Source organism: Rosa rugosa, chromosome 3 (assembly GCF_958449725.1).
Source record: "Rosa rugosa chromosome 3, drRosRugo1.1, whole genome shotgun sequence".
Taxonomy (NCBI): Eukaryota; Viridiplantae; Streptophyta; class Magnoliopsida; order Rosales; family Rosaceae; genus Rosa; species Rosa rugosa.
This window is the reverse complement of record NC_084822.1, coordinates 10,763,311-10,783,335: the sequence shown is the minus strand read 5'-3', so window position 1 is coordinate 10,783,335 and position 20,025 is coordinate 10,763,311. Positions and strand designations below refer to the sequence as shown.

At 38.1% G+C, this 20,025-nt stretch overlaps 1 protein-coding gene and 1 long non-coding RNA gene across 2 annotated transcripts; one reads left to right on the top strand and one right to left on the bottom strand.

Annotated features, from left to right (window-relative positions):
* Positions 1–341: 341 nt before the first annotated feature.
* LOC133737197 (fatty acyl-CoA reductase 3-like) lies at positions 342–6,222 on the bottom strand. The gene is made up of 10 exons (XM_062164804.1): positions 6,093–6,222; positions 5,524–5,627; positions 5,218–5,420; positions 4,328–4,428; positions 3,989–4,190; positions 3,716–3,877; positions 1,485–1,566; positions 1,017–1,268; positions 628–755; positions 342–516 (listed from the first exon to the last, which is right to left on the bottom strand). The coding sequence occupies exons 1-10, from the start codon at positions 6,169–6,171 to the stop codon at positions 342–344; spliced, it is 1,488 nt and encodes a 495-aa protein (XP_062020788.1). The 5' UTR covers positions 6,172–6,222.
* Positions 6,223–15,773: 9,551 nt separating this feature from the next.
* On the top strand, positions 15,774–17,801 carry LOC133740297 (uncharacterized). The gene is made up of 4 exons (XR_009861106.1): positions 15,774–16,017; positions 16,181–16,211; positions 16,380–16,487; positions 16,913–17,801. It is a non-coding gene; the product is annotated as an uncharacterized LOC133740297 (long non-coding RNA).
* The last annotated feature ends 2,224 nt before the right edge of the window (positions 17,802–20,025 follow it).

Genomic DNA, 20,025 nt, shown 5'->3' with positions numbered 1-20,025 from the left:
TAGGACCTAGGGTTAAGTTTTTGTGCTGGAACTAGAACATTACTCATTATCTGATAAGTTACCGTTTATAGTAAAAGAAAACAAAAGAAAAGCTCAATCCGCAATCAAAAATTACCCTACATATAGCTTGCCACACATTGTGTATTAACGGATAATTAGATACATACATCATTCGTGAAAGTACACTTAATATACATAAGAAACAACAATATGTTTAAAGACTAGTTCTTATTGCAGAATACAACATTCGATTACTCTAATTATAGTACAGACCCCCAAAAAAAGAAGAAGAAGCTTTTGTAAGGGTGATATCAATGCATGCCGAGAAGTAATTAATTCATTCAAAGCCGACTTTGGTTGTGTTTGAAAATAACATGCTTTGCAAGGCCAGGAATGTGAGCATGGATATAATAGTCTTCCCAGTCAATGCATTTTGGGTTGAAATTAAAATTTTCTGCATCAATGTAGTTCTCGCTTGCTATCCTTCGCAATTCTTCTGAATTGGTGTCGTCAAAGCTACAAGCAAAAATGTGAACGAACGTTACACTAGTGCAAATATGCACGCGATCTAATTACACAACTTAATTTATGTTTAATCATCAAATTATTGTAGCAAAACACACGTACATCCCCTGGAATAGCAAAAGTGGTATATAGTACTCAATCATCCGTATCACCGATTTGACATTCCGGTCATAGTTAATGTATACATCTCGGAAATATTGGTCAAATTCTTTATTCAAAAACTTTAATCCCTTCAAGGAAGAAGAAAAATGAAAATAATTAATAAAGAACAAGGTTACGAGAATATCAACTTATTAGTGTACGTAGTGGTAGAAATGAAAATAAGTAAACTCCTTGGGATTAGCCCAAGTGGTGAGAGAGAGAGTAAGAAATTAGGTTAGGATTTGACTCCCCTTCAAGTTACAAAAGGAAAACAAGTATTGAAACAGTGGCTTAAAAAAAAAAAAAACAAAACAAAAAAAACAACAGGAGAATGAAAAGAAAATCCAAACCTGCAATGGTTGCATGTACAAGCGAAAAGCGGTCATGGTCCTCACCATTTTTAACTTGCCAACCTTGATAAGCCTTCCATCATCGTAAAGCCATGGATTTTTTGTGCAGTATCGGAACATAAATTTGTGAAAATCAGAGAATTTAAGGGGATTTCGTAATGAGGTTCCAACATGGTAAATAATTTCACGAGATTTATTCGCATTCACTACCATCGCTGTAATAATTGAATTTACCACCATGTCAACCGGAATCTGCATATATGTTGAACTCCTTATATAAGTTTAGTTTTGCATGTACATGAGAGGGAAAAAAAAAAAAAAAAAAGGGGAGGGAACATTTGCTGGAAAATGAATTCGAAATTTGATAAATAATTTCATAGTATAGCTTAAAAAAAATTATTATCACACTCTGCATCAATTATTTAAAAAGCGGCTGATCTAACTATTTATGTAACAACTTTAACTGACCATATCTGTCACTGACATAGGATCGACAGGTACACATGTGAGCTTCCCTTTCCAATAACTACCAATTAGGCTATCATAAGATCTGCAGTCATCAAATTGTTTTTTGGATCAGACATGGTTACTTAGCAAACTTTAGATAAAATAGCCAAAAAGCTAGCATAGCAAACTTAAAATAAAATAGCCAAAAAACTAGCATAGCAAGCAATTAATAAGATGTGTCTCTTGCAATTCTCTATATATACTGTAACTAGTTTTAAATTTTAAATACCCAAAATTAAAAACTAAACTAGAGAGTTATGTAAAGAGTATGTTGGACTGCCATAACAAAGTATGCTCATTATATGCTCATAAGTTTAGAAAAATTCTAATGGATCTGCTGCGGACCAAAGGAAATGATTTTTTGTTTAGAAAAACTGAACTTTAGAACTGCTTTTATCATTAACGTCGAACTTAAGTGGGAAAGTCAAATCATGTTTGCAAAGTAAACATGGATAAACTGTCACCTAGAAAATGAGAAATTCTTCAGTACAACGGTTGGATCATTAGGTTTGTTCATGCGTATAAGTTTTTAAGTTATAAGGATTTTCCAGTATATATATTGCAGACTAATAACAGGTGCAGTAAGAATTGAGTTTTGGAAAGATGGTTTCTAATTGAAAGGGTGGACCTGCAATGTCTTTGGGGCCTCCCCAAGATATTCTCCTAAAAACTATATCCTAATTTCTCTAAGCATATAAGCAAATGTTTGTGTTTATGTGGCAAATAACTGGCAATGGCATCATTTACATTATCAAAAATCCAAAATAATGTATTTGACTATTATCTTATACAAGTTAGTAATAGAAAAAATAATAGAAAATTACTCATAAGTACGTACGTGTCATTTTAAGACTCTTATTAATCATTAAGCCACATAGTTTGTCTTGTTCTCATAAGGCTAGTTGCATCCTCAAATTGTTCCATCTCTGTCGATTTTGTCCTTCCATGCACATAATAAAACCGACTGCAGTGAGGCCTAATTATATATAAATCTCTATCTCTCTCTCTCTCTCTCTCTAGATCTGGGTCGCGTCACGCCTTCGACTATCGCGGCGGTGATGGCGTCGAGCATTGAGAGGTTTCTACCAAACGGAGTATTTACTCTGGGAGCTCCGTGATTGAGGCCCCGTTTGGGATTGCTTCGCTTTTAAAAAAATCAGCTTTTGTTCAAAATTTTAAATTTTATTGTGTTTGGTAAATAAATAAAAAGCAGCTTTAATTGAAAGTTATAGGTCACTGGCAGCAGATTTTAGAAGCAGCCCAGAGGTTGCTTTTAGAAGCTGCTGTGGATCAAAACACACTCTGCAGTTATTTTATGTACTGACAGCACTTTTAAAAATATTATTTACCAAACACGAAACTGTTTTAATTCACAGCTGATTATTCTCACAACACAGCAGCAGCAGTTTTTTTTTAAAGTCACAGCAATCCCAAACTAGCCCTGAATCATCTGTAGATTTCTGTTTGGCTAAATTTGTGTATAATAGGAGGTCTATTTGGCTAATTAAATTTGTGCCTAATCAAAGCTTGGTTCGGCTGAATTTGAGTGTTTTGATTCAAGCATTTGATATTGTAAATTTATATTTGTTTTGATGTTCTAGAGAGGCTTTTGTATTGGTTAGTAATAACTTTCTCAGCCTCTGGGAGTAGCTTCCTAGTCTCTGAGAATAGCTTTCTCAATGTCTAGGAGTAGCCTTTGTTCTGTTTGGTAGTAGCTTTTATTGTTTGTGAGAGTAGTTTTTGGTGTTTGTGAGAGTAGCTTTTGTTGTTGGTGAGAATAACTTTTGATATTGGTGAAAGTAGATTTTGTTGTTGGTCAGGGTAGTTTTTGATGTTGGTAAGAGTAGATTTTCCCTTCACACCATCTCAAAGTTCAAAAAGGTCATTTGCTTTCTCAACCAGACTGGCCACACTCGGTTCAGGCGTGGAGCGATTGTTGTTCCCTTCTCAAAAAAGTCAATTCTCTTTTTCTCAACTGTCTACTGGTCGCTTCCCCGACGATAAATCCTCCGGCTCCGGAGAGAATGTTCGGTGGTAATATCCAAAATTTAAGACGTTTTTTAATCTGGTAGCTTTATGAGGGGAAAAAACAAAATTGGTGGCCTATTGAGTAATGTAACACTTGGAAATGGGTCTATATGTAATTGGTCCAATAACGAAATAAAATAAAATAAAATGCACATGCTAATTACCTGAAACCTTCAATCCAGCCTGGAAATGGCTCCTTGTAAGTGCTGGTAATCAGAGTTGGACGTATAATAGCAAGAGATAGGTTACCTCTCAAGCGTCTTAGATACATTTCTCCCATTACCTTTGTAAACAGATAGGTATATGGCCATCCATACAACTTAGCCCTAATAGATTGGAAAGGTCGGCCAGAACCAATTAATAATAGATAATTAACAAAGTTCAATTAAATTTAAATTTGAGAGTTTATAAGGTGGAGTTAGTCGAAGTTCTAAAACCTTGCAGTGCCAAAGTCCTTCATTGTATTTGTAATAACTTCTTCAGAAGCGTGCTGTGCTTGTAGTTCTTTTAATTTGCGCTCCACCATCTTCTTTTCATGTTCTTTCAAGTCAACATCATGAGTAGTTTGTCTTGCGATCTCATCCATTGAAGATGAGTACTCCTCTAGTATCAGCCCCGATCTATCACCAGACACATAAGCTACACAACAGGTGAAGCCGTGAAGCAAATCCAAGAAGCATAAGTCAGATGAGTTGGAAATGCCAATAATAGTACATACAGTGCAAATCCATGAACTGGGAACTGGTATATACAATCCCAAAAAAATAAACCCTAACCTGTTGACACGTGAACAACCATCTCCAGATTTAAGCATTTCTTTGCAAAGTCTAACACATTCAAAACTCCAAATGTATTCACTTCCAGTGCAACGTCATACCTGCACATCCATTATATAGACTTACTTTACATATATATTGATGTTAGTTTGAAAAGAAGTGCAGGTAACGGCTTGGTATGATGGATCATTCAATAATTATGCTTACTTGAAGTGCAAGTATGATTACAGTAAGTCAATAATCATTGCATCATTACAGCAAACATTTCCTTCCATTTATATAATAATTGCATGGCAATCATTTGAAATATTCGTATCCTCAAATATCATTGCAATAATCAAAGTTAGTTTTAGAGAAATGATTTGTGTTTGTCTATTCTAACAAATACATAATTTCAAAAAAAAAAGAGAAAAAAAAAACCAAATTTTGTAACCCCACAAACACACCCCCTTTTTTATTTATTTATTTTAGGATCACTTCTGAAACCCACTTTTGAATCACATCTCGACTATATAATCAACCGTTTTGTTTTTAATTAACATGAGTAAATAATTTATACAAATTTTTAACTAAATTGTAAAATCGTAAAAACATTCATATTGAAATTTTCAATCATAGCTTAATGATAATAACCATTTATCAATAAATTTTGTACTCCTTCTACGATCATTTTGATAAGAAAATATCATATTGAAATTCTTTTTGCCATTATCATTATCATTATTATTTGTCTTATTATTTACTATTTTTCTACGTAATTGAAGACATAAATCTTGAAACGATGATTCTTAACTGATTGAATTATAATGCAAGGTTGGCTGAGGTCATCCTTTCTTTAAAAAAAAATTGGACTTGAACTTCACAGAATTAAATATGCAACGTCAAATTACCTTTCATCCCACTTGGTGCTAGCTGCAGAATTAATTATAATTTGTACTGCGTTGCACATTTCTTCTCTTATTTTGAATTCCTTCACTCCCAGGTCTTTAAAAGTTGCGTCTCCTGAGAGAGCAACAATCTTTTCTGATATGAAGGAATCAAAACTTGTGCCCCATTTCTCCCTTAAAATCCTGAACAACTCTTTTCCTGTGATCTTAATAATAGATATAGACACAAGTCAGTATATAAAATCTACATGATAATAAGTTTGTCCACTTTTATGCAAGTTATGTTTGAACTTATTTTTGTATATAAACCTCATTATGCATGCGATGTGTGGCACATTTGGCATCGGAAGCTCTTAAAAGAAGATACAGCTTTTTCACGTTTGGTTGAACTCTTAGTATTTTCTCCACCAACACTGCATGGGGTTGCAAAACAAAGTTGTCATAATTATAAATAGTTGTTTGAAGCATAAATAATTGCTGGATCTCATGCACACAACGAAAGCTTTAACACTAGTAGTAAACTAACAACATTATCATAATATCGAAGCAGTAATCTTGAGCTTTCAAATCCTAGCCATTACAAATCCTCCTAGTTTCAAGCTTCAGTGTGTATAAATGAGTATGACAATTGTTCTTTTTTTGTTTTTTGTTTTTTTTGAGCCTTGAGTATGTGTGTATGAAAATTGTTATTGGCTTGACAACTTGAGCTTTCTAGAAAATAGTGGCTATCAATTCAAAAAAAAAAAAAAATAGTGGCTATTAAGTATTAACCAATTGAGTTTTTGAGAGAGTGGGAAAAGAAGTTGACCAAATAGTACATTTTCCTACGTACGTACAAAGCAGAAAGTGGAAAAAAAAGTTGATGGAGCAAACAGTACCTTTTCCTACAAAGCCAGTAGCTCCAGTAATTAAGATGGTCTTGTTCTCCAGATATCCTAGAATGCTCTCCAGTTCCATTGTGGAGTGTAGTCTTTGAACCAAATAAATTTGAGTGACAAGTGAAGTCTGAGCTAGTTGATGTGGTATTAGTACGAAGTTAACAGACAGGATTATTTATGTTGATTGTTTTTCTTTCGTTAGTATAATTTATTTATGTTGTTGTTGAATCAGAAGTGGCAGAACACGTGAAACCTACAGCCTGGAAATTCAAACCTGGTGGCATGGTAGTTGTCAACGTTTTGTGTCGCCAATAAAAAAACAAACCATATTCTTAAAACTTATCAGACGGACCTAGCATCCGCTTCAGCACATGCAATCCATTATTTTTAATGAGCTGGTTCATATCTTTATCGGTAAGGGAGTAAAGGGACAGCTGGAGAGATCGAATTTAGTCAGAAATAGGCATCCGAATATTTATAATAAAATAAAATAAGATTACCTCCAGAAATTTTTGGAGATCTCTTATGACGCCAATTCATGTTCCAGCATGTTTACCAATTTTTTTTTATTTTTTATTTTTATGAAATGTTTACCAAATGCTTTACTAAGCGGAATTATTGTAGCATATCTACTTAATGATGATAAACCATGAGAGCAATCAAAAGAGAACAAAAAGCATGCGTTAAGTAACTTGCCAAGAAAGATAATAAGCTTTATCAAGAACTGTCACATAATATTTGCATGTTGTTTTATAATACATTATATTAACGGAGGAGGATTCAGTGCACCGACGTGCATAGAATAATTTTCATATATTAACAGAAAATATTCTCCAGAAATGTGAAAGACTGGTACACTGCAATAAATAGTCATGTTCAGCAAGCAGATGCTGAAGAAAATATGTGTAAAAGACTTGAAGATTTCTACCAATAACAACTGCAAATCTAAAAAGAAAAATAGCATACGTACATAGATAATTAAAATAGCATATACCTCTAACAATGATGAGGCTTTATAACAACTGTCTGTATCTGCAAAACAACTTTGCCAGTCTCAGCCCCAACTATTAAATATGCATGATTCCATCTGCTGGTGCTAATCTGTAGCTATGACGAACGTCATCACTAGTAACCAAACCTATAGATCAACCTCTAAATCCCAAATTAACTTGAATCCGATCATTAATTTCCTTTCAAAAAACCCAAACTGCCTCAGAAAGTTTCTAATTACAGTTTTAAACTTGAAGGACCCTTTCAAAAGGAATAAACAAAATCATCTCAACATATATGGTGAGTTGGTGACAATGCTTTACAACAAACATGCCGAAGATGGTAAAGAGAAAAAGTTGGAGATGGTATACGGTATACCTAAGTAAGAATAAGAAGCCCAAATACTTCAAAACTGAATACAAATCAACAACAACAAAAAGCAGAAGCCTTTTTCTTTATAAGGTCAGATCTGAAAAAGCCGAAGAAAACAACAATGAAATTCACAGACAAAGCATAAAGGTATATGCAAAAATATAACTAAATCATTAAGCCCAAAAATTCACAATACCCAAATTTGTTAATACATACACACCAAAATGATCAAATAAGAATCTACGTAGATGGCTCAATTTTTTTTTTTTTTTAGGGCAACGAAAAATCATAACGACCTCACTCGGTCAAGCATGAAGGGTACAAACACCCCTCATATTACAATGCAAGCTCAGCAAAGAACTAAAACCAAAAGGAAATCCAAAAAACTAACACTACAGAAAAATGGGTCATTCACGACGCAAGATTTACGGCGTTCATCAAATGCGCGCCGTGAATGAGTATCATTTACGACGTGTATTAGATGCACGCCGTAAATCTTGCAAATTTTTAAAGAAAATTACGGCATGCTTCTAAAGAACGCCGTAAAATCACGCTTTTATTGAAATTTACGGCGTTTTCCCGTTGCACGCTGTGATCTCAGCCCACAAAAAAATTGTCCCATTTATAAAATTGGCCCGTTACAAAACTCGACTTCTCCCTCGTCTCTCTCTCACTCTCCTCACAACGTACGTTGCTCCGGCCTCGTCTCTCAAAACGCAGTGACCTCCTCCTACCTCCCATTGCTCTTGCCTCTCATTTCATTTTGAAGGCCTTTTGTGTTATGGCTTGAAGAATAGTTTATCAACATTGGATTAATTTGAGTTGTTGGATATAATGGATAATTTTATAAAATGCACATTTTCTTTGTCTACTTGACTTTTGGGTGCTTAAGTTAATGTAATGTAGAAATGTAAAGAAAAGGTAACATAATAGCTCATTGAAATGGGGAAAATATCCAGGAAAAACAAACAAATTTACGGCACGCATTTGTGAATCTACGGAGTGCATAAATGTTGATTCACGACGTGCAAAATGTAAACTTACGGCGTGCATGTGCTGATTTACGACGTGCAAAATGTAAAATTACGACGTGCAAAATGTAAACTTACGGCGTGTATGTGTTGATTTACGATGTGCAAAATGTAAAATTATGGCGTGCGTAAGTGTTGATTACGACGTGCACTGGGGTCGTCAGTTTAACATTTTCAAATTGGCGGGAAGAGATTCACGACGTGCTTTTGGGTTCATTTACGGCGTGCAAAAAGCACGCCGTAAAATTCAAAAATTGAACTCGATTTCACGACGCGGTCTATAAGGGCGCGTTTTTGCACGACTTTGCACGTCGTAAATTGTAATTTACGACGTGCAAATTTGCACGTCGTGAAAGACATATTTTCCTGTAGTGTAAAATCCAAAGAAATAAGACTACCAACAAAAGCAATAAAACTAAAAAGCAAGAACCCTACGCCTCCTAAAATGAGACACCTCCTTGATCCTTTTAACGCCTAAGACCCTTCTGGTGTACGTCGCTAAGACCAAACAGGACCCATCACACCCTAGTCTACGGAGGGGATCATCTCCTACTCAGATCGGGAAGCAGGCAAAGCTGCCGACCCCTCATGCACACTGCCAGGACCATCCTCAGTTGAACTCGACACCATGGACTCAGAGCCACCAGAGACAGACACCGCCAGTTTAACCTTGTTTCTCTGTCCACGAGGCCTACCCTTCTTCTTATAGACCTTGGGAGCCGACATCACCTTCACCTTCACCTCAACCAAACCTTCAGAAGAGAGTTCCAAACCTAGGTTTTCCGGTTGCAGGTTGCTGGAATAAGAGCTACGCTGTATTTAGCTCTTTTACCATATTCAGAGTCCTCTTCTCCTTGGGACGACGCACCCCCACCACCGGAGCTGGAGCAGAAGTTCCCTCAGACCCAAGCGATGTCACTAGCTCTGGAAGCGAATGAATCTGCACTTGTTTCTTCTTCAGCATGTTAGGAACCTTGAAGGTCGAAAGCAGGGAAGGAGAGGGCTGGGTATTAGCCCTAAAAACTAGGACTGGAGGAACCGGCCCCGGCGCCTGCTGCGAGCCCTCCTCTACTACGGTGTCGGTCTCCGACTCATCCTCCCTAAGGCAACGCTGCCCTCAATGATTCAATAGAGCGCACAACCTGCAGCGCCCCAGAAGCCTCTTATACCTAAGTCGCAGCGTTAGGACGTCAATTGGAGAAACCCTAATCCCACGATCCAGGCACACCAGGTCATTGATGGAAAGAATAAGCCAGACTTGAGCTTCTCCTCGGCGAAGAGCCAAACGATCCACCTCCAGAACCTCTTCAATCGTCCCTCCTACCAACCAAACAGTTGGTTTCGTCAAGATTCCCGGTGGGATGCCCTGAAGCATAACCTAGATCCAAACAAAATCAAGCTTCACCACAGAGATCTCCGAGAAACCATCATAATCATTCAAGAGAATCATAGCACGTTGAAAACCCCACGGGCCTCCCTTCTTCGATCACCCGAGCAACATCATGTTCATGAGTGAACATAAACAGAAACCGGTCACCCTGTGGTTGGTCCTCCACGGTCCCCGTCAGTCGCCACATCGATCTCACCGCACTCCGGAACGAATCCAAAACCACCACCCTGCAAGTATTAAGTTTCCCCACCAAGTAAAAGTGACGAGCAAGAAACTCGTTCCCCGGAACCCTAAGATTCCCCAAGTCCATAGGTTCTTCACCATCCTTGAGCTACAATTTGGTCGCTAGCCTGGCACTCATGGAGGCAATAGCAGCAGCCATGAAGCGGGACGCCGCACAACTCTAAAAACTCAAAACCCTAACCCTAGCAGAGCGAGAGAGAGGGGGAGTAAAAGTCGCGGTATTATCTATCTTGAATACAGGTAGATGGCTCAAATTGAGAACATGGATAGTTATAATATATCTCTTTCAACTCACATACTCTACATATGATATGTAATGGTTAAAACAATAAAATGCAAGTTATCAAACAAACTCTTCAATGTAAGCCCTCAAATTATATTTTTATTAGATTTGACCAAAAATAGAGTTTAGGACAAATTCTAACAGGTGAGGAACAGATTGTGAGTTAAGGACTTCACTGCAAAACAACTTCATCTGATGTAATGTATTGTTGTTAATTAAACTTAGAATGAAAATAACACTTTCTTGTCAAACTGCTAACCAAAATTCAAACATTCATATTTCCCCTTGACAACTAATGACGACTGTAGACAAACTACTTAATATGAAAAAATTACAAAATCACTTTCATACCTCAATCACTTTCTTTTGATACCAATATGCTATTGTATATTCAGTGATAGATTCATTGTGACAAAAAAAAATGCATCCCTCTTTTGTTATCAAAGAAAATGAAGAAAGCAAATCAAGGTAGCACGCAGATGTAGAATCAAAAATATTAAATAACAGAATAGAGACACTGAAGTATGCATGGGTCATTAACAAATGTAGGCACGTTTCTACCTAAGCCCCGTTCTTTTCTAGTTTCCCTCAAACCAAACACCCTGTTATCTTTACAGACAAAATGCAGAGCCTAGACTACCCATTTCCATTTAAAACATAAAAACCTCAAAAAGCAAAAAGACAACAGAGAGAAACAGAACCGGAAGACAAAACTTGCAGTAGCATGTCCTGAAAAATCACAATTCATGTACACAATTGGACTCATTCATTTTGCATCAAAATTCTAGTTGCATAAACTTATGACACATTTACTTACTTGGAATGGAAAATAATCATGAATCGGAGACAAGTGGAATGAGAGAAGAAAAGAATCGGTATTGATTCTGGAGGATTGATTCCTAAACTCATCTCCCCCCTTCGTAATCAAATTCCTGAGTATTCAAGAATCGATTCCTGATAAGGAGGTGAGACCTACATCAATTCCGATTCTTTCATGTGTTAGTAAACGCAGGAATTCTTTTACCCGGAATCATTCCGATTCCTTTATGTGTTAGTAAATGCAGGAATGTTTTTACTCCGTAATCATTCCCTCCCATTCCAAATAAGTAAACGTGCCCTTAGTATATATGTAGTTGTAGAACCTAGACAACCCTTTTCAATAAAACCTGAAAAACCCAGCAAGAAAAACGTAACTAATACCCCACAGTTTCAAACTTTCCTACCCATTCGGCCCATTTGACCTCTAAAACCTAAAAACCCCAAGAAACCCAAAAGCCTAATACTTCAAAAATCCAAACTTTTAAGATCGGGATTACCTTTGGAGACTGAGAGAGCGGTGCAGAAGCAATTAGGTGGAAGCCAATTCCAAAATTAATACTCTTTCTTCATAGTTTCACTGATTTTCATCTGCCAATTAAATTAACTATCTTCACTTCGTCTTCTTCTTCCTTTGGTTTCTTTGGAACCTGAATAATGATATTGATCGATGGTGCTTTAGATACGCAGGCGTTGTTTCATGGTATGTGGTTGACATAAGTCTTAGAATACACCAAATACTAAAAGAAAACAACTATAGGACAAATCAAAGCAGATGTCTTTCTCTAGAGTAAACACGCACAGCCGAGGCATAACCACTGGGCTTCACAGGTATCAAAAACCTGTCGGGGACAAACAGGTTATTCTCCAAAAAATGAAGGGCAAAAATGTCATGACACTATTCATTAAACAGTAATGAACAATGTTTTAGCGTTTGTCTTTTAGTTTAGGAGTGTTTCTATTGGGACCTCCAAATCTGCTCACTTTTTTTTTTATGGAAATAGGTCAGCCCTTTCATTATAATTCAGCAAGCAGTACAAAAATTCCAAATCTGCTCACTTGACCTCACTCTATTATGAATTATTAAGTGAGATATATAACCTACTATAAAATTACTATTAAGGACAATAATTATACCCAAAAAATATTATTTTTATTTTCTCTATACTTTCCAATTTAATAATATTAGATTGCATTCTTTATTATTATCCTTATCTATTTTCATTTTTCATTTTCACTACATACTCTGATACTCATTACAACATTTAATAAGAATCAAAACTATGATTAAGATCAGTTCGCATTGCATGTAGGATTTTCCAACATCGAAGTTGAAGGTGATGCACTCTTGGTTATTAATAGTTTTATTGATAGTTTTGATGATCTTAGTTCTGAGGGACATATTATTGATTAAGTCAAGTGTTTAGTTCAATCTTTTAATAGTTGTAGAGGCCGCTTTGTGAAACGGGAAGGCAATAAAATAGCTCACTGTTTAGCAAGGGAAGCCTTGAAAATCAGTCAGCTTTTTCTTTGCTTAAAGTCGGGGCCTGAGTGGCTCCATCAATGTGTTAATATGGACTTCCAGTGTGAAGTCTACTATGGGAAGCTTTCTTGTAATCTCTACCTCTATGGTGGCTGATTATTGAAAGTACTTCCTCAAATCATTGTAAACGATTCATTATTCAATGAAGTTCTTATTTGATCAAAAAAAAAAAAAAAAAGATCATGTGACATAAAAATGTATGATATACATGTTCAACGCATGTTTTTTTTTTTTTTTTGAGAGAAGGACGTCAAACTTTTATTGATGAGGTTAAATCATATAATGGGTAGCAACATAGTTGCTAAGACTAGAGGGAATATGACCACTCCAGGAAACATCAAAACTAGAACTAAGAGCCAATTTAGCCAACATATGAGCAACAAAATTAGACTCTCTATACACATGAGTAAAATATGACCCAGGTAAAAAAGCATGAAGAAAGATAACATCCTCCACAATACCTCCATATCCTGAAGCATCCTCCTCCTCAGACATAATATCCCTCACCAATTTCTGACAATCAGACTCAAAAATAATAGGAGCAAGGCTATTACTCACAGCAAGTTGACAAGCCCTTCTAGCAGCTAGAGCTTCCACCAAAGCCGGAGACAAAACCCTACCAACTTTGCAGCAACAACCACCCATAATCAACCCATCAGAGTCCCTCACTATCACCCCGATGCCGCCAGAACATGAATTCTTATCAAAAGCACCATCAATATTAGCTTTCAACCAACCGACTGGAGGAGGAGACCAAGGTTTAGTCACCCTGCTCCCAACCCGTCTCTGACTCAGTCCAACTGATTTGAAAATTAACTGTTGGGAATAAATACCATACCTCACTTGCTCAGGAGAAGACCATTTATCTTGCCAAACCCTCTTATTCCTTTCTTTCCAAATAGACCAAATCCCCCATAAGAGAAGAGAAAAAAGATCTTCAGAAAGAGACTCTGAACATACCTGCAACCAATCCAAGCACGAAGCCTCCGAATGGTTAGCAAAAATGCCTCCTAGCCCAGGGCACCGGCAAAGAATACATTTAACAAAGGGGCAATCTCGACTAACATGCTCAACAGACTCATCCGCATCGTTACATAAAGCGCAACCACCCTCAATATAAACATGCCTTTGACGAAGCTGGGAAATAGTAGGTAAAATAGAAGAACAAAATCTCCAAGTATGCACTTTAACCTTACCCGGAACTTTAGCGGCCCATAACCGTTTCCATAGCAAGGTACCAGAATCATTGCTAGAAGCAGAAGCAGGAGAGTTCAGCAAATTAAAAGCTTGAACATAAGCAGTTTTAGTAGTAAAAATCCCTTTAGCATCAAAGTGCCAAATAAGCCTATCTGGGACTAACCTCGAACTCAAGGGAATAGCTAATATCAAATTTGCATCAACAGGATCAAAAATATTCTCAATAAGAGCAGCATTCCAACAAGAATCCGAAATTAACTCACTGACCCGAGTCACAGGAATATTCGGACGAAGGAGTGGGCGAAAAAAAGAAGGACGAGGTATCCAAGGGTCTGACCAAATCCGGATAGAGTTACCATCACCCACCTGCCAACGGACACCCCTCATCAACACAGCTTTAGCTTCCATTATGCCTCGCCAACAAGCAGAAACAGAACCTGAAACCCTAGCTGACCAAAAATCACCAGAAGGAAAGTATCGAGCTTTATTGATCCTAGCCAGCAAGGAGTTTGGGAAACGTAACAAACGCCAACCCTGTTTCGCTAGTAAAGCCAAATTGTGAGCATATAAGTCTCTGAAACCCATACCCCCTTGCTCCTTGGGCCGACATAAACGCTCCCAAGACATCCAATGAATTTTTCTATTATCCTGCTTACTGCCCCACCAAAATTTGGCACACATTTGGTGTAAAGCAACACAGAATCCTTTAGGAAGAAGAAAGCAACTCATGGAATAGGAAGGCAGTGCTTGAGCGACTACCCTAATCAACAATTCCTTCCCAGCACTACTAAGCAACTTACCTTGCCAACCTTCAAGCTTCTTGCTCAACCTCTCTTTGATAAAAGCAAAAGGCTCTGACTTGCTACGACCCACATAAGTAGGAAGCCCCAAGTAACTTTCATGTTTTCCCACAATTTCCACCCCCAAAGAAGCTGCCAAAGACTGTTGTGAACCATGACCAACCTTCTTACTAAACACCACACTGCTTTTACTGAAATTAACCAACTGCCCAGATGCCTTCTCATAATCATGAAGCACATATTTAATGTGCAAACATTCCTCCTCAAAAGCAACCCCAAAGAGAAGACTGTCATCAGCAAACAGTAAATGATGGATAATAGGTGCATTTTCACAGACCTGAACACCCTTAAGTAGGCCAAGAGAAGCTTTCTTATCAAGTAGTGCAGAGAAAACTTCCGCACATAAGAGAAACAAGTATGGAGAGAGAGGGTCCCCCTGTCGTAACCCCCTAGTAGGAGTAAGATAACCCTTAGGTTGTCCATTGATCAGAAAAGAATATCTCACTGTACTGACTAGCATAATAATTCGAACCCAAGAATCATCAAATCCGAATCTGACTAGCACAGCTTCTAAGAATTGCCATTCCATCCTATCATACGCTTTACTCATATCAAGTTTCAGTGACATAACTGTGAGCCCCGGAAAAATGTATCGAGCTTATCGGAGATCGTACGCGAAACTATTCAACGATCTCGATAAAGGTCAAGATGCTCGAGGAAATTTTCAGAAATTTTCATAAAGTGAAAACCTCAATTTAGGAGTTGGATAATAAAGTACACGTCACGACGTGTTCGTGGAAATTTTCGGGAAATTTTCCGGATACTCGAGCTATTTATAGCGATTTTCCGAAGTTATGGGATTTTAGAAAATAAATTGGAGAATTAGAAAACATGTGGAGCAATCTTAGCCATCCATTTTCCCCACCGTTTGATCATGGCCATCCATTGATTAATGGACAAATCTATATAGGCCTTTGATCAGTGGAAGACCCAGGAGAATTCGAGAGAGAGGGAGAGAGAGAGAGAGAGCTTGCTCTCTGACCCGGACACAGCGCGAACCAGCCAGCGACCGACCGGAGTGACGCCGGTTTGCCACCGATCGACGACTCAAGACCACCGAACTCTTCCTCTTGTCGTCGCCATCACGCCTGTGGTCTTCGATTGCCCATGCACCGGATGAGGAGGGAGAAACGTCAGTGAGAAGGTCTGAGTCTCTTCGGCTAGTTCTGCAATTTTCGGCCACCGTCGGAGCTGCAAGTGGTATGAAAAACTATCTCCTCGTCATGCTCTTCAAGTCTGTGCAATTAGTTTTCAATTTGGATTAAGTTTTGATGGTTTACGTTTCTGGGCAACTACGGCTTTGCCGTGTTCTTCAACGCCGGCGAATCTTCCGACACTTCTGGGCTTGCTTGGCATACTAAAGACGGTCACTTCTTCGAGCCCTACTAGTCTGGGTAAGTAGTTCTTCGATTTGGTTAGTTTTGAGGAATTGTGTCTTGGGTGTTTACTGCTACCGCCGGCACCACCATCTAGGTTGGTGGTTTCGGGCTTCCTTGGGACCATTTCCGGTTCACTTAGACGTATTGAAGTGAGAACTGAAGTATGAATGCGTTTGATTTCAGAATTGGTGGAGTGGTGGAAAGGGTGAGCAAATAGAGAGAATCTGTCCAAGCTATTGTGTTCTTCGCCTAAGTACAGACCGTAATTCGGGATTCTAATTTGATTACAAGGTGAGTCGGGTTTTGTTGAAAGTTCTGAGATTTGCCTTGTGTGGTTAACTCCTGGAAGTTGGTTGCATGGCTGTATGTTTACGGTGAATTCAAGTTGAGCTTACCAAATTGTAGTATATCTTGACTTGGAGAGAAAATTTGGATTAGTTGATAAATTGATTTTGTGATGTTGAGTATTTGGATGCACCTAAAAGTATTTGGATTTAAGTCGATGTTTGATTTGTTTCGACATAGTCGTAATTGGTCGATATCGTAATTTCAAGTAAAGGTTCGGTAATTTGGGTTAATTATCAAACAAGTCTCGATTGGTCAAAGTTGGTCAACTCCTAGTCAAACTAGGAAAAGTTGGTTGTACGATTTGTTAATCGTTGAGAATTCAGTTATTAATTCAATGCGATATTAACTATCGAAATGTCGGAACTTAGGACTCCAGCTACCCGAGGAACGGAAGGTTCGTGATCTCCGAACAACATGAGATGGTAAAGCTTCGAAATCCAGGTAGGGAACTCAGGACTCTCTATTGGCTAATGGTTTTCCATATTTGATTATACGTGATGCATGATGAAAGTGTATTGTTAGTTCAAATTTAAAATGTTTTCAAGTTAACGTGCGTATAAGATTGTTGATGGCGGTGTGGGAGAGCGGAAAGGTGGTCGATGACTTCCTTGGGGATTAGCCACCCCTAAACCTCCGGAGGGTTAGCTACACCGGTCGGACGGTGCGCAATCGCAATGACGACCCGGTTCCGTGTGTGTAGCTAGTGTGTTAAGTTTGGCGCTCTGTGACTGGTAAGGTCAGATATTGGTTCTACGGAACTAGGCCATCAGGTAAATCACACGTAGTTTTCTAATCATGCATCGAGTTTTAAGATTAATGATATTTTAAGTTTGTCGTTCTTACATATATATTCGCTTTGTTTTCACACTGGGCCCAAATCCAAATTATTACAAAGTTGAGTTGATTTTCAAACTTAGCCGGAGTAGGTCCCATAGAGCAGCGAGGACGAAAGCTCACCCCTACAACAGTGAATGTGCAGGTACTGTGCACTGGTAACGGGATTGTAGCGGACGGAGCTGGGTGCGCGGAATTTGATAACCCTTCCGGACGGTAAACGAGTTTCTGATGTACTCTTGATCTTTATTTCTTGATCCACGCCTTTCTGAAACTTGTTGTTGAGTGTTCATTGTGTGGTTAAGTCTATTAGTCCTCGACTATTCAAAAATGACAAGTTCTAGACGAACAAAGTGAATTTTGTAATTTCAAGAAGCTTTCACCTCAAAAATATTTGTAGCTTCTGTTGTGTTTATACAAAACGTTTTTCAAACAAAATGCCTAGCGGTTCTCTAGGATGCAAATCGAGCGTTCGGTTTATGTTTTAGAGACTCGCGGCACTGTAACGAGCTTAGGCTGGTGAGGTGCAGCTTGGGGCGTTACAGAAAGTGGTATCAGAGCAATGCTTCCAAAGTTTTCGATTTCCTTTGATTTAAAACCTCTGGTACTATTGATTTGTTTTTGTCGGCTCGAAAAATTTGGATTTCAGTTCAAGTGGTTTAACCTGAAAGGCTGTGTTATAAAAAAATGTGTTCAAGGAATTTCAATAAATCCTCAAATTTTAGTTTCGACAAGGTATTTTGGAAAGTGTTTCGAAAAGTGTTCGAGAAAGTGATTTAGCCAAGAAATTATTTTACGTCGTGATTCGAAAGTTTAGTTTGCAATTTGAAATTGTTGACGTGATTTTAGTCAAGCCGATACTAAAGTGCATTTTGTCGAAAAGACAAACTTTGTGGAAATTGTTGTTCAACCCTGTGTGGGTTAAAAGTTGAGATTCGAAAGCGAAATCTTGTGATGTTTTAAGTGATTTTTCGAAGTTCGTCTAGAATCTTGATTCTCTACTTCATAACGTTTACAGTATCGATGATTAAATTCGTTAGACTCTATAATTGTTTTCCGAACTTCGATCCGTTACTGATTGGTACCATAGTTTATTCTTCCGTTGGATTCCTAATTGGAACTTTCATTCTTTCTTTGGAAGATCCGAGTCATATTTCGATTTTCCTTTGTGATGAGATTGAGCTTATAATTTGATTGTTGAAGAAGTTGTTGGATTCACTTTCGAATCTTGTTTATCTAGTGAATCCGGTTGCTCAAATAGTTGTTGTTGGACTTGATTCAACCTTTGTCTTTACATCTTATCGAGTCCGGTTAATTTGATTGTTTTCTTGGACTCGATTGTTGTTATTTTTCTTATGATCCTTTCGAGTCCTACCATTAAACGTTCATGCGTTAATCTAAATCGAGTGAGTGATGCCACCCAAAGCTCCTCCACAGTGCACAGACCGCGGTGAAGATGTGGGCCCAGTATAATGAAAATGTTGAAAGGTAAAAGGTACGTGAACGACAAACTTTGAGTCCCCATAAGTATAGTTGATGCTTGAAAAGGTCGAAAAGTTATAGTGCGAATTTCTTTACTTATCCAATAGAAAGCGCGATTCCTTATGTCGTGGTGTTGACTTCGAAAGTAAAGTTGTTATAGTGTGGGACCGGTTAAAGGTCCGGATGTCGTATTAGTTCATACGTGTTGTTGAATGTTGTTCTTGTTTCGAACTTAAAATGTCGTTTGAGGAAGGAATCCTGAAGAGTTTGAATCACCTCAAGAAGATCATGTCGAGCGTAACTCGTTGATACCCCTTCTATCTGAGGTGCGAGTTTTGAAAAATTGGATCTTCAGCTACTTCATCCACTGAACAGAGCAAAATCAGGTTCCGCTTAGAAGTCTCGACTCCGAGGTGAAGCGAGGGAAGTTAACGGTGCTTTAATACTCGCCAATTGACGTTGCTTGTGGAATCTGAGGATAGTAAACTCTAAAAGCACGGAGAAGAGAGCAAACTACTATTGGATCGGCCTCCGTCCTGGAATCTAAGCATGGATTTGGCGACTGGTACCATAATAAAGTGTTGCTCTGGGGTAGCCAAGGAAGCTACGCGATTAGAAAATTTATAGGTTTGACTAAAGTCACCTTATGTGCAGGTACTGTGCACTGGTAACGGGATTGTAGCGGACGGAGCTGGATGCGCGGAATTTGATAACCCTTCCGAACGGTAAACGAGTTTCTGATGTACTCTTGATCTTTATTTCTTGATCCACGCCTTTCTGAAACTTGTTGTTGAGTGTTCATTGTGTGGTTAAGTCTATTAGTCCTCGACTATTCAAAAATGACAAGTTCTAGACGAACAAAGTGAATTTTGTAATTTCAAGAAGCTTTCACCTCAAAAATATTTGTAGCTTCCGCTGTGTTTATACAAAAAGTTTTTCAAACAAAATGCCTAGCGGTTCTCTAGGATGTAAATCGAGCGTTCGGTTTATGTTTTAGAGACTCACGGCACTATAACGAGTTTAGGCTGGTGAGGTGCAGCTTGGGGCGTTACAATCACCCCTTCAGAAGACAAACAAGTATGGATATAATGAGAGACGTCATTAGCAATCAAGGTATTATCCGTGATTAGCCTGCCAGGAATAAAGGCACTTTGGAAAGGAGAAA

What these genes read in the sequence shown, in the direction of transcription:
- LOC133737197 (XM_062164804.1), bottom strand. Translation starts at nt 6,171, where the DNA reads ATGGAACTGGAGAGCATTCTAGGATATCTGGAGAACAAGACCATCTTA. An exon ending in TACTGGCTTTGTAGGAAAAG is followed by an intron (nt 5,628 to 6,092) that starts GTACTGTTTGCT and finishes AACCCCATGCAG; the next exon opens with TGTTGGTGGAGAAAATACTA. An exon ending in CTTTTGCTATTCCAGGGGAT is followed by an intron (nt 517 to 627) that starts GTACGTGTGTTT and finishes TTTTGCTTGTAG; the next exon opens with CTTTGACGACACCAATTCAG.